The following is a 14,690-nucleotide window of genomic DNA, read 5'->3' on the forward strand; positions in this document are numbered from 1 at the left end:
AGTCCAAAAACTTTAACCTGAAACTCGCACTTCCATTTTCTATGTTCAGTAGACCGTGAAATTGGGGTCAAAAGTTTAATTTGTCTTTAAAATTAGAAAGATCATATCATAAGGAACATATGTACTAAGTTTCCAGTTGATTGGACTGCAGCTTCATCAAAAACTACCTTGACCAAAAACTTTAACCTGAAGCGGGACAGACGGACGAACGAACGGACGAACGGACGAACGGACCAGAAAACATAATGCCCCTTTACTATCGTAGGTGGGGCATGATAAAGATTGCTTTAAATCAGCTTTTAACCGTGGTCGAATACCATTTGAACAATTTGTTAGGGTACTTAACAGTTATGACTGTATGAGAAAATTTTGTTTTTGAATTTTAAAGTACTTTTTGTAGACACTAAATATGCAATATAATTTTGTATATTTTTCTACAAAGTTTTCTTGTTTGAATTGATTTACATTGTCATTTCGGAGCCTTTTATAGCCGACTATATGCGGTATGGGCTTTGCTCATTGTTGGAGGTCGAACGGTGACCTATACTCACTATAGTTGTTAATTTCTGTGTCATTTTGGTCTCTTGTGGAGAGTAGTCTCATTGGCAATCAAACCACATATTCTTTTTTTAAATGTGTACATAAATGACATATATTGTTGTTTTCTCCTCAAATAAACACCCAGTACTTTTAAAAACCTTTAGTTGTTAACACTGAATTATTGTCTCTTATCATTCAAAGAAATCGACAAAGTTGGACCGCGAAGGAACCCTAAAATGGACTTTTTTGCGGTTTGATTGACAATCAGACAACGTTTCACAATTACAGTTCACCATACGCCCTGCAACAATGAGTTTATTTTTTCTAATCACCACAAAAGCATAACCATTTGATAAAAAGCAATTTAAAATACATTCGTAAAGAAATAAAAATGTGGGATTTTAAATAGACTTGCCTTTTCAGGGATTTGACATCATAATAAAAATACATGATAGTTAAATGGATTTATAAGTAAGATTTGGAAATTCCCCAAAATATTTTAAAAATAGCACTTTTAATAACTTCCTCAATATTTATCATCACAGTTTTAATCCTGCATATATCATTGTATAATTATCCTGTACATTCCTCTCACTTATGTTTATTCATTCATTTGTGTATTACATACATTCCATTTATAATGAGCATACAAAGTTTCAAACTGTCTAGTTTAAAATAACCAAGGTAGCTAAAGCAGTCAAGGAACAAACTCTGATTTAGATAGACAATGATAGATATAGATATATATATAGAACTTGTAATTGTTTCATTTTGACATGTGACTTATAGGCGTGACAAACTTCAATAAGTACACCTTCAGGGTTGTGAATAATTAGTAGGAGAAAAATGGTTGATTTTATGTCATATTTATCATAATAGAAATTAAAAACTAATTGCAGAAATAACAATTTCAGGCAACAATGATAATATTCGATGTTTTTATTGCGATAATGGACTTCAAAACTAGGACTCAGAAGATAATCCTTAATTAGATATAGGAAGATGTGATATGAGTGCCAATGAGACAACTATCCATCCAAGTCTCAATTTATAAAAGTAAACCATTATAGGTTAAGGTACGGTCTTCAAAACAGAGCATAGGCTCACACCGAACAGCACGTTATATATGACCCCAAACATTACTAGTGTAAAACCAGTGGTATAATCTAAATAAAAACAAGAAACGAGAAACACTTGAAGTTTATATTTACAGGCAACAATGATCATGTGCGATGTTTTCATTGTGGTATTGGACTTCAGAATTGGGACTCAGAAGATAATCCTTTTGTAGAACATGCTAGGTGGTCCCAAGAATGTCAATTTCTCAAGGACAAGAAAGGTTTGGATTTCATTGCTACAGTACAAGATGCTGTCAGGAGGGTACAACTGGTGATTACATTTAAATATTGTCATCTGAACTTTCCCTGTTTGTCCTTTAATCAGCTCACCTGACCCAAACGACCAAGTGAGACTTTCTCATCACTTGGAATCAGTGACACTCGTTGTCGTCACCTTAACATCAAGGTTTCCTTTTGAAACTACTGTATTTCAACCCGGCCACAACCATTATTGGGGCATCTAGATTTAAGAAACGGATGACCCTGTCTGCCAACCAAGATGGCCAATATGGGTAAAAATAGAACAAAGGAAAAGGCGGGAAAACAATGCAAGTTTTGTCTGTTAATTCTCCAGTCATAAAATCTTTTATAGCAGTTTGATGAGACTGTCATCAAAGTGAGAGGGTTAGCGCTATAAAACCAGGTTTTATCCACCATTTTCGACATTTGAAAATGTCTATAGTGTACCAAGTCAGGAATATTGTCCGCTCGTTTTTTTATGTGTTTTTTTATTTGATTTTGCAATGTGATATGGACTTTCCGAATACACCTAATCGCTATTTATTCCATTCCGGATAAGTTCTAAAGTTACTCAACTTTTTCATCCAGTTGAAGCTATATGGGACCCTGTTTAAACAATTCACCATGCATGATACTTTTTAATGAGACCTGTTTAAACTATCGTAAATACTTCAAAAAAAATATTTGTTTATTTCAGTTTTAATTTTGAAAAAAGGGGATCATACTACATGACGTATATCCCGATTCTTGATAATCATTTTCTAAAGTTTTTTCTCCCTCAGCTCACTACTGTTGACCCCCATTTTTCGGCCGGTGACCCAAACAGGAAATTGTATACATGACTGTTTTTCTCGGAATGGACCAAATAGCGATAAGGTGTATTGATTTTCCTCTAAGTTCAGTAGTTTTGTGATTTTACTTTTTACATACTTTAAACCATGCTCTAAATGCACGATTTGGCGGGTGTGCTCAAGTATGCCAATAAAAAAACAAGTCAACAACAAACTCGGGAAACTGCAAACTATAGTTTGAGGAATAAATGTTAATTCAGAGAATCAGAAAAACGTCATGGTCGCAATTAAAAACCAGAAAGATGGACAACACTCAAGATAGAATAAAAACACAAACAACAGGTCTGAAACAATACGCTAAAAGTTAAGCTGGAAGAAAACTAATGCCATTCGAAAACTTGGAATTAATTCAGGGTGTTATAGAGAATCTACCAAAAAGAAATTTACAAACAAAGCATTTAAAGAATAAACAACTATAAAATTTTAAAAAGTTGCATGTCTTACCATAAAGTATCATTACATTGTATAAAAGAGTTTCCTGGGAGTATAATCATTCAGAAAAATTATTCTTGTTATTGTTTTATAAATCAGGAGGAAGCATTGAATACTGATGGCGTAGCACAAACTTTCGATAGTAATAATAATAGTGACTGTGAAGAAGATGGAATAGCTAGATCAGAGGACAAAGGCAGAGGTTCATATATCCACTTATTTTAACAAATCTCTAATTTGAGAAAATACGAATATATTTGATTATGTTAATGCCCAATATATACTAAGTATCATTCCCGTTGTGTTTTAAATATTTGCTTCCTTGAATAAAAATATTTCTATTATTCTTTTTCAAATATCTTTTAAATAGTGCCGCTATCTTAATAAAAAATCAAATTAAATTATTTAAAAAAGCATATTAGTTTGCATTGGAAGAAAACTATTTTGCCACTGAAAACACAATTTTTGGGAAAAATATTTCCTTGTTAGCTTTTTTTTTTTTTGCAAAATGTGTCAGAAGTACAAAGAAAGTAACATAATGTGGCATATATGCTTTCACCTCAAAAGCTAACAAAACCTTTAAATAGACTTTAATATTAAGAAGGGATATAGTTACGATACGATTGCATATTTTGGCATTAATATTGATTCACTTACAGGGTCTTTGCATCGGAACTAAACACATTTATTATAAAAACAGTTGTTGGCATGACACGGGATATGTTCTTCTCATATATGTTATGATGGTATGATACTGAACCCCTAACGGGAAGGGTTGTGCCTGATATTCATATGATGAAGACATAATCTTTCAATCAGTTTAATTGAAGTCTGGAGCCGGCATGTCAGTTTACTGCTAGTAGTCTGTTGTTATTTATGTATTATTGTCATTTTGTTTATTTTCTTTGGTTACATCTTCTGACATCAGACTCGGACATCTCTTGAACTGAATTGTAATGCGCGTATTGTATTGCGTTTACTTTTCTGCATTGGCTAGAGGTATAGGGGGAGGGTTGAGATCTCATAAACATGTTTAACCATTTTTGCGCCTGTCCCAAGTCAGGACCCTCTAGCCTTTGATAGTCTTGTATTAAATTTTTAGTTTCTTGTGTACAATTTGGAGTTTCGTATGGCTTTCATTATCACTGAACTAGTATATATATTTGTTTAGGGGCCAGCTGAAGGACGCCTCCGGGTGCGGGAGTTTCTAGCTGCATTGAAGACCTTTTGGTGACCTTCTGCTGTTGTCCGTTCTATGGTCGGGTTGTTGTTTCTTTTACACATTCCCCATTTCCATTCTCAATGTTATTTAATGTATCATCTTTTTTTATTGGTGCTTCTGTTTTAAAAGATCAAAAGATAATTGAGAAGTTTCTTCTTTCTTGATAACAGTACTATGTTGTATAACATTATATTACTATTTTTAGACTTCTTACCAAGTGGGAAACCTCCTACAAAGGCAGAGAAGAAAAACCCATTGCTGACAGATGCGGCTCAGAGTATACTTACAATGGGATATCTACCTAAAGTTATCAGAATAGTTGTTGATAGAGTTTTGAAAGAGAAAGGTAAATGCCAAATTCGACCAGAGGAAATTTAATCTAGTTTGGTGAGAGCTAAATGTCTTCATGCATGCTAGGGTTTATAGGTTTTTGAAGGGTAAAGGAATTATTTTTATAATTTTCAAACCTGATTATTTATGCAATTTCAATCTTAGAAAAACCATACACAAAATAGATCCAATCAGTTGAAAACTTATTTTTGAAGTTAACGAAATGCTTACGCAGTAGTAAAAATTGAAGCAAAAAAGGGAATCTTGTCCATAATTATATTTTTAGTTAGGCTTGTTATGACCTACGCGTCTTGTCATCTCAATCACAAAAATTACTTGTTTGTAATGGTGGCAAGCTAGACTTCAATAAGTGAAGGATATGGCACAGCTTTATCTGTTTTGGGTGTCAGTGTCACCTTTATTGCAAATAGTCAGAAACTAAGCTGCAACTTTAGTTGCAATTTGATTACCTTAAGCATCCTTTTTTTCTTAGCAACTTATAACTGATATTTTCAGTATTATGCAAAAAAATGTGTTTTAATGCTAATATCTCATGAAACAAATGGATGTTTATACTTAATGAAGTTGCTTCTCATTGAAATATTTTACCTTAAAGCGATAGATTGAAAGGCAGTCAGGACATCAGGTAAGAATCAAAGTGAATATTATTTATCTTTCTTCCTGAATGTTTGCTGATTGTATGGTAAATGTTAAAGTTGTAAATGTTCACACAGTCAGTCAAACATCTTAAACTAATATTATTGCAGTATTTATTTTCATTCATTAACTGAGTAATGCATGTTGTATAATCAAGAACTGATGTAGATTTAGAAAATAAAACTTTTGCTTTTTGTGTTTATGTGCAGATAAAAGCATGTTATAAATGAGGCAATATCGGCATATTTGTTGATTCAACAAACAAAAGACTTTGACCTTCCAATGTTATTTTGCTGTTGACATACTTAGACAACAACAATCAAAAACAAGGAGTAAACAAAACCGAACGACATTTACAACAGTTATACATAATAATTAAGAAACAACAAGAACTCAACTAAAATCCGGCCGTGAAATTAGGTGCTCGAGAAGGGTAAGCATTTCCTGCACCGTATACGGCACCCGTCGTGTTATTTCTTTGTACAGTTTGGTTATGATGGAAGGTTATTATACCTGAGGAAGAATATCAAATAAGACATACTTTTGTCATAATCGCCAATTAGCTCATGCTGGCTACTGTAAAATTTCTTTAGAGCTAGCTCAAGAGTAACGTATCAATTGAGGCACATATATTCCATATGCTGGTGTCGCTGGGATGTTTCTACACCGAAATAGACAGTTGACTTTAGGAAAGTTAAAATCATCGCGTTTGTCATAAATTGTGGTATTTAACCTACCATCAGTCGTCAAGTATTTCAAGTAAGGAATCCCTCTTAAAAAAACATTTGATAGTCATCAAGTTAAAGGACAACAACCTCCTTACTGTCCTATCCAGGTAGAATACTCTTCTGTTGATTATTACCTTGTGAATACACACACTAAATATCCTCTGACAGTGATTTGGTCATATAAAAAGCAGTATTCGAAATAAAACTTATTTAACAAAAAAAGGCATGGTTTCATCCAGATTTGGATGTAAAAGTATGCCTCTAGACTTAATTCATCGATATTTTTGATAGCACAAATCTTTTTGGAAGCATTTCAAAACTTCGTGATCTTTTCAATAAATTTGATGTGACCGGAAAACTTTTTCGCATTTATCATCATCAGGAATGCTCAAAGCCGTATATTTAAAAAGATTATGTAGGAACAGAAATACAGTTGATACCATGTGCACTGTATAAATGAATGTTGTTTAAATATTCAGAAAAAAATTACCCGAGCATATGCTAGGTTTAACCGGTATAAATTGTTAATCCTTATATTTAAAAGACAATTGAAAAATCGTTTAAAAACTGCATGAATTGTGAGTGTAAACAATGGAAAACATACAAATGTTGAGTTTCTTGATAAATGATGGTAGTATGCAGTTTTAGATGAAAGGTAAAGATTGTTTTCATTTTCCTTAAAAACATGCAACCGAATAAAAGTTTTTTTTCACTCCTAGCCTTTTAAGAATGACGATAATATAACACTCAGTATTAATTCTCTATTTTTATTAACCGGATATTTTTGTTCTTTGATATGCCGAATTTGGATATTGGAGCATAAAAGGTAAATGTCTAGTTTCGAATTTTTCAGTTCTTTGACCACGTTTTTTTTTGTGTCACAAACCTATGCTGTAACAAATATACAATAACAATTCAAATTCAGAGCTTTTTTAAGCTGAAATATTGTATCCATACTTGCGCAACTGTATGGACACAACTTGCTCAACTGGGTTTGACCTCTGCTTGAAATTCGGTATGCTGTCTCCCTGACAGACCCCTAGTTATTTTTAAGACTGTATATTAGAGACAGTTATGTATTACCTTTATTTATATGCTACTCATATTTTTTGTATTAAGGCTGGAATGGAATGTCAGCAAGGAATTTAATGGAAGAGATGACCAATATAGAAGAAAGTGGTGAGATAGCAAAATCGGAATTGACTGTTCCGATACGTTCTAAACTTAAACATTCTGTAGTAAGCATGAAGAGTAGAAAAGTTCTTTCAAAAGGTTAGTGACTTTCTAAGTAGGCTTAAGAATAGCACATTTTCTTAAATTTATGATGTAACGAAAAATGAAAACATTATTAGAGACCATTAGACAGTATTGGAATATCAATCAGTAAAACTCACTCGTTCTGAAAAAAAATTCTGGTGATGGTGAAAAAAAAAATGTTAACAGACATCTTTTTTCATTAAAATGTTATCAAAGGTACCAGGCTTATAATTTAATACACCAGACTTATCAGTGACGCTCAGATAAAAGAAATGTAGAAAACCAAGCAAAAACAAAGTTGAAGAGCATTGATAACCCAAAATTAATAAAAAAAGAAAAATTAATAAAAGAACATCATCACTTTTGCCATCTGTAAAGAGATGTTTCTTGTAAAATACAGTCACTGAATCGATTCTGATATAAATATGTTATACACAAAAATCGTTAATTTGGTTAGCCTATCCTGCAATGTGGTTCTAATTTATAATATTTTCAATGGGAATCATTATGTCAAAGTAAAACATATCTAAAAGCTTAATGTTATATTGGTTATTTTTCTTAACAGATAATGTAAAGAAAATAGCAGAAGAAAACAACGAAATGAAAGAACAAACACAGTGCAAGATTTGTTGTGAAATGCCTGTATCTATTGTATTTTTACCCTGTGGACATTTATCGTCATGTTCCCAATGTGCCCCCGCCCTGAAATCATGTCCTGTATGTAGGTCAGAAATCAAAGGTTCTGTCAAAGTCCAGTTTAAATAACCAAGTCATGTAGTAGTTTATCTGCCATTATTGTTTTTTAATCTTTGCAAAATACCTTTTATAAATTATTATTTATTTTTGTATATAATATATATCATTTTGATGATAATCATAGATTACCAGTTTCATCTCAATGATATTAATTTTCTCGCTTGAGCCGGGACGGCGAAAGCGAGAAAGGCAATCGAGTTGAGATGAACAATGATAATCTTTTAATCGCTATTTTACCTATAACGACGTTGTCAATTTCGTTAGCAACGCCACGTGCATGCTTAGTTTCTAGCGATAAATTTCCATCTCAAGCGAGTAGCATGATATGAAAATTATCACAAAACATAAAAGGGAAAATGCACAAAATAGCGATAATGCTATACATCTAATATGGACTAGTTTTTTTAATAAGCTATATGCTGCATAATACTGTGATTTCATTTTTTTCCCGCATGATACCAACTTTGTAATTGTGATAGTAAAATTTACCCAAAAGGTCTAGATCTAGACCGATTCTAAGAGGGGTATAAACCCATTTTAAGTAAAATATTTCCCCGTCTAAACATTTAATTTTACCCTTTAATTGTTTACTTTTACAACTTAGTTTAATTACACACTATTGAGGACCAAATAAATTTGACATAAAGTTAGCTGAAGTTAATTGTTCTAGTTGTAAACTAACATTTTGTTATGAATATGAATTCTTCGTGGGCAAGAATTGAAGAGTGCAATATTAATGAATAGAATTTACATTTATATTAATGAAACATGTTTGAATGATTTATATATATTATGGAAAACTTGATACTATTTTTTTAACATTGTTATTCTTGTATACATTGTATTAACTCTGAAGAGTAGTATTTATCCTTTGTTTATTTTCTTATTGTTTTTGTATTAAGAAACATTAATGGCAGATTACAGTGAATAAATATGGGGTGCCCAAATTATTCACAACTTGTATAAGTTTCCTTTTGATTATGTGAAGAGATATTTGGATATGATGCTATATGATCATAAATTTCTCATCACTCCCAGTTAACTTGTACAGGCTACCACCGATGTGTTCATGTCATAACAAGTCCTTTTAATTTTATAGGCAGAATGGCCTGATTTTTTTTTTATTTTTGTTATTTTTTACACAAGTTTTTGTTTACATTTGTTCAACCTACTTTTACATAAGTTATTAGAAATGAAACGGGTATCATATGTTAATATGTTATTTTCAAGTTTATGTTTTTGAAATATCTTGCATTTCAGTAGATAAAGCTCATACTTATTAGAAAATAAACGTGCCTCTCTTATCATTTTCATATAAATATTACCGTCCCTGCTACGAGCACCAGTGCTTTCTATTTTAAGAAACTGTAACATTGTAATGACTCACGATATCTTCTACACCCATGTTCTTAAATTCTGACTCCCTTTTTTTTTTTGGTTTGAAATTTTAATTTTAAGTGTTACAATTTTTATAATATGTTCAAAGTGCAAACTATGATCAATATAGAGAGAAAAAAACATACTTGTTTTACCTGCCTTAAAAAACAAAATTTATAAACTTTTATTTTTTTAGACGCTGTATGTAGTTTTATGCTTTTTTTGATTGAAAATGCATTCTGTTGTGAAAATTATGATTCACCCACTGTGGATTCACCCAATCAGAAACTGAAATGCAAGAGACGAATTCTATTGATTCGTGTTACATTAGGATTCATGTTTAATATTGCTGCCTTTATTACTAATATAAGTGCTGATGTAGCTAAATCTGAACCTCAAATTATGATGAAGTACCAATTAAGATCATAATGTGTGAGTAAAAATACATATGTTTCCCAAAACAATATATAATGTTCTAAATGCTTTTACATTAAAAGCAATTTATATATGATCAAAACCTAATATTCAAATAAGGTAGAAAAAGAACAAACGTTTTAAAAATGTCAAAATTTAAAAATCTATGAAATTTCTTTTTTTATTGGGTACTTGTAACATGTAACGCACAAACTTGTTTTCAAATCGTAAAAAAAATATCCAGAGCTGGTTTTGACATGAATACACACATAGCTACTACATGGTTTGTTTATCATAAAAAAAAAGTCATTTCAGGAATATTTATCCTGCACAGTTGTTTGTATATATGATCACCAATCTTACATCAACGTAATATTTTTGTTGTTTTACATTTTTTTTCTTATGTGGAAACTTTTTACATTGTGTGTATACCTTTTTTACTTTCGTTATTAAAAATTCAATATGAAACAAGTATCAAATGTAAATATGATATATCCAAGTTATCTTTGTCATGTTAGAGGTAGTGTTGAGTGTCCGCTAACATGTTTAACATGGCCACATTCTGCATTTGCATATTCAAAGTCAGAAACGTGTATTTCAGTGGTTGTCGATTGTTGTTGTTTATCATATTTGTTTTTCATATTTAAAAAATAAACCTTTATAGGACAAAGAACTGTCTTCAACACGGAACCTTGACTCACACTGAACACGAAGTTATGACAGGCCCATAAAACTACAAGTGTGAAACCATTCAAACAGAAAAATTAACGGTCTTATCTTTATAAAAACAAGAAACGAGAAACACTATTAAACCACGTTAAACAAACGACAACTTCATATTTTCTCATCTTAAATAAAATTGAGAATGGAAATGGGAAATGTATCAAAGAGACAACAACCCGACCATGGAAAAACCAACAGGTCTTCAATGTAACGAGAAATTCCCGCACCGGATGCGTCCTTCAGCTGGGCCCTAAACAAATATATACTAGTTCAGTGATAATGAACGCCATACTAATTTCCAAATTGTACACAAGAAACTAAAATTAAAATAATACAAGACTAACAAAGATCAGAGGCTCCTGACTTGGGACAGGCGCAAAAATGCGGCGGGGTTAAACATGCTTATAAGATCTCAACCCTCCCCCTATACCTCTAGCAAATGTAGAAAAGTAAACGCATAACAATACGTACATTTAAATTTCAATTCAAGAGAAGTCCGAGTCTGATGTCAGAAGATGTAACCAAAGAAAATAAACAAAATGACAATTATACATAAATAACAACAGACTACCAGCAGTTAACTGACATGCCAGCTCCAGACTTCAATTAAGCTGATTGAAAGATTATGATTTCAGCATATGAATATCAGACACAATCCTTCCTGTTAGGGGTTTAGTATCATACCATCATAACATATATGAGAAGAACAGAACCCGTGTCATGCCAACAACTGGTTTTTGAATATATGTGTTTAGTTCCGATGCAAAGACCCTATAAGTGAATCAATATTAACGCCAAAATATGCAATCTTTAATGACCTGACAACAGTATCGTAACTATATCCCTTCTCAATAAGACTATTTAAAGGTTTTGTTAGTTTCTGCGGTGAATACTGACATTTTTGTGCTTTAGAAAGAATATTTCCATAAAAAATTGGATGTGAAATACCTAAACGTATAAGAAGTCTGCATGTTGAGCTATATTTACGAATGATGTCCTTATACCGATGATAAAATTAAGTAAATTTACAAAGTCTACAACAGAATTGTTTTTTTTTAGTAAAGTAAGCTTTACGCGTCTGGCGAATATACAAAATTTAGTCCTGGTATCTATGATGAGTTTATTTACAGCCAAGCATATCCTACTAAACTTTCAAACGCAGTTGTATTCTGATTTGGTTGATATATCATTAACTTTTAAATCACAAATGACACTATTGTGTTTATCAAACGCTTTTCTGAAAATCGATTTGAAACGCTTACTTTTAGATTCAAGAAAATATTAGTTTTAAGGTTTAAGGGTGCACGATCAATCAAATATGGTACTAGCCATTAAGGGACGAGAAATACCAGAGTGACATTTAAACACATTTATCGAAAACAAGCTGACAACGCCATGGTTAAAAATAACAAGACAAACAGACAAATAATAAAACACAAAACACAACACAGAAAACTAAAGACTAAAATATGAAAGTTAATATGCACATTAGACTGTAATACTGTGATTGAACTTTAACAATGTCATTTTTTTCAGAGTTTTGATCAGGTAACATTAAGATAAATAAAGTTTTTAATAACTTTTTGCACAGTATTAGTATGTTTAGAATTGGGTTTTCTCGTGGGATTTTGTCTGTGTGTGTTACATTTTAGTGCTGTGTCGTTGTTCTCCTCTTATATTTAATGCGTTTCCCTCGGGTTTAGTTTGTTACCCCGATATTGTTTTTTGTCCATGGATTTATGAGTTTTGAACAGCGGTATACTACTGTTGCCTTTAATATTTATTTTTTATTGAACTCTGTTCCGGATTTGCCTATATACCTTTCTTATTTGCCATTTAATGTGGGCTTTTTATTTTATTTCTTTCAAAGTAATTATCAAACTGATGTTTTTCATGTTGTGTATTTTGTTCGCATGGATTATTATAAACATAAATAATCTAAATTTAACGGGGGCCGAATTGAACATTTTAATCATTACTTTATGTTTTATTTATGTGAACTCTCCCATGCGCAAATTTTAAAGTTACCTTCGCTGTGTCGTACGGTATTTATCAATAAATATCGACAAAAGAGTTAATAGTCTACATGCAATCCAATGATTTGCAAATTGTTCCATCTGAAAAAAGCCGTTTCCTGAAAATCAGAAATCATTTTTATCGAAGAATGACGACGCTGAAGATGAACAATCTGAAAGGTAGCGTTTCCTGTTTTTGTTCATAGAGCATTTAAAGTTAGATTAAATGAATTTCGAGAAACGAGAGGTAATTCACTAGAGGATTTGAAACCTGAGCAAATTCTCGTGTTGAATTGTTTAACGTGTTTCAAATTCGGGACCGTTTACGACCTGATAACATTGATTATGATGACATGCATTACATCTTTATCAAGAATATTGCTAGTGTCCCGTGAGATACAAGAGGAAGCACCATTTATAGACCAACTTGTTATCGTCTATCTTCATTTCGTGTCTCCTGCTTCTTCGTCAACATAAATCAGAAAGCAAGCGTTACGCGTATAGGAAATTGCAACTGTTACCGTCGATTGAATCGGAAAACAGGCGTTCCGAATATCCACTGCTGTAACCATTTGCAAATTACTGTCAATTTATTAATGCTTTATTATTACTTTGTGAATTTGTATTTGGTTATTATGGTTATGATATGTTTGTCATATAACCATTCATATATCAAATCAAGATAGTTGTAGCAATTACAGATGAAATGGTGTGTCCATACCAGTATATTATTATAAGTTTATATACATTTTGCACTGAATATAACAGTCAAGAAAATTTCTATTAGTTTCAAAATAATAGTTTTTATTTTTATTGATTTTATAACCCAGCTATAATCGTTCTATTGTAGTAGGTTGTTTTCTATGCGTTGAATAACAACTAACGAGAGCTAAAGGTTCTGATGATTTATGACCAGTATATAAAACAAGTCTGAAATAGCAATACAACAAATATAAATAACAAGCTATTTCATATAACATAATATATATACTTCTACGAATATCACAGGTTATATAGTACTGGAATATAATTATTAATACATTTAACTGTTATTAACTAAGTAGCAAGTAAAATGTATTGCAAGTAGAATATATGTTCATTGTTTACTTTCAAATTGACATCGGGTGTCACGTGTACTTTTACCAATGCTTGACCTTTGACAATACTCTAAATCGGAATGTCATTGGTAATTGATGTGTATCTGTTTATTTGTATTCAATACTGGTTTACCTTACAAACGGTATATAATAAATGTGACATCTACATTTATTAATAGTGACTTCATTAAAATATATAATACGTATAATAATTAACTACATAATATCATACAACAATCATAAAGTTGCAAATATAATAATCATAAAGACTTATGATGTCAATATTATCGATTCGTTAAAAGCTCCAAACTAACGGGAGGTAACTCATGTTTACAATATAATATAAACAAAGCTAAACTATAAATAAATATACTCTTACCACTTGTGGAGTGAGTTGTACTTATAAGGTTAACGGCACGTCATATAAACATCACAATCATGTGTTCTACATAATTGAGTCCTGAAACCAAAATACGAACATAAATACTCGGACTCTTATTATAAAAATATACAACGTAACAAATACTCTTTACTCATTCCTATTTGTACTTGATAAAAACTATTTACTACAAAACTATAACTTTATATAAATGGAAACACTTTTCCGTCTTTAACTAAATAAGCCGTCATTTATAAAATATAGACTATTCATGACAATTATCAAATAGTAATGTACGCAAATTAACAATACAATTCTACCGTGGCAAATAAACCGTAGATTATAAAATCATATACTTCTAGCTTAATACAAGAGTGCACACACTGAAATGTCTCGCCTTATTTACTAATCCTTGATACTTTCTTGATAGACCAAAATATAAAGCTTTATTACAACTGTCACAAAAACTCGACATTAACCAAGAAAATGAAACATTGATCAATGAAACCATGAAAATGAGGTCAAGGTCAGATGAACCATGCCAGGCAGACATG

The 14,690-nt window shown here is 31.6% G+C and overlaps 1 protein-coding gene across 3 annotated transcripts in view; it reads left to right on the forward strand.

Annotated features, from left to right (window-relative positions):
• Positions 1-10,517, forward strand: part of LOC134686721 (baculoviral IAP repeat-containing protein 2-like) — a 15,612-nt gene extending 5,095 nt beyond the window's left edge. Inside the window, exons 3-7 of one of the 3 annotated variants that reach the window (XM_063546428.1) lie at positions 1,754-1,929; positions 3,281-3,383; positions 4,609-4,749; positions 7,238-7,390; positions 7,941-10,517. In XM_063546428.1, coding sequence (XP_063402498.1) covers positions 1,754-1,929; positions 3,281-3,383; positions 4,609-4,749; positions 7,238-7,390; positions 7,941-8,140 — 773 coding nt within the window. In that variant the 3' untranslated portion in view covers positions 8,141-10,517. The remainder of the gene's footprint in view (positions 1-1,753; positions 1,930-3,280; positions 3,384-4,608; positions 4,750-7,237; positions 7,391-7,940) is intronic. The other 2 variants (XM_063546426.1, XM_063546427.1) reach the window with 2 other exon arrangements.
• The last annotated feature ends 4,173 nt before the right edge of the window (positions 10,518-14,690 follow it).

This window comes from Mytilus trossulus, chromosome 10, assembly GCF_036588685.1.
Source record: "Mytilus trossulus isolate FHL-02 chromosome 10, PNRI_Mtr1.1.1.hap1, whole genome shotgun sequence".
NCBI classification, from domain to species: domain Eukaryota; kingdom Metazoa; phylum Mollusca; class Bivalvia; order Mytilida; family Mytilidae; genus Mytilus; species Mytilus trossulus.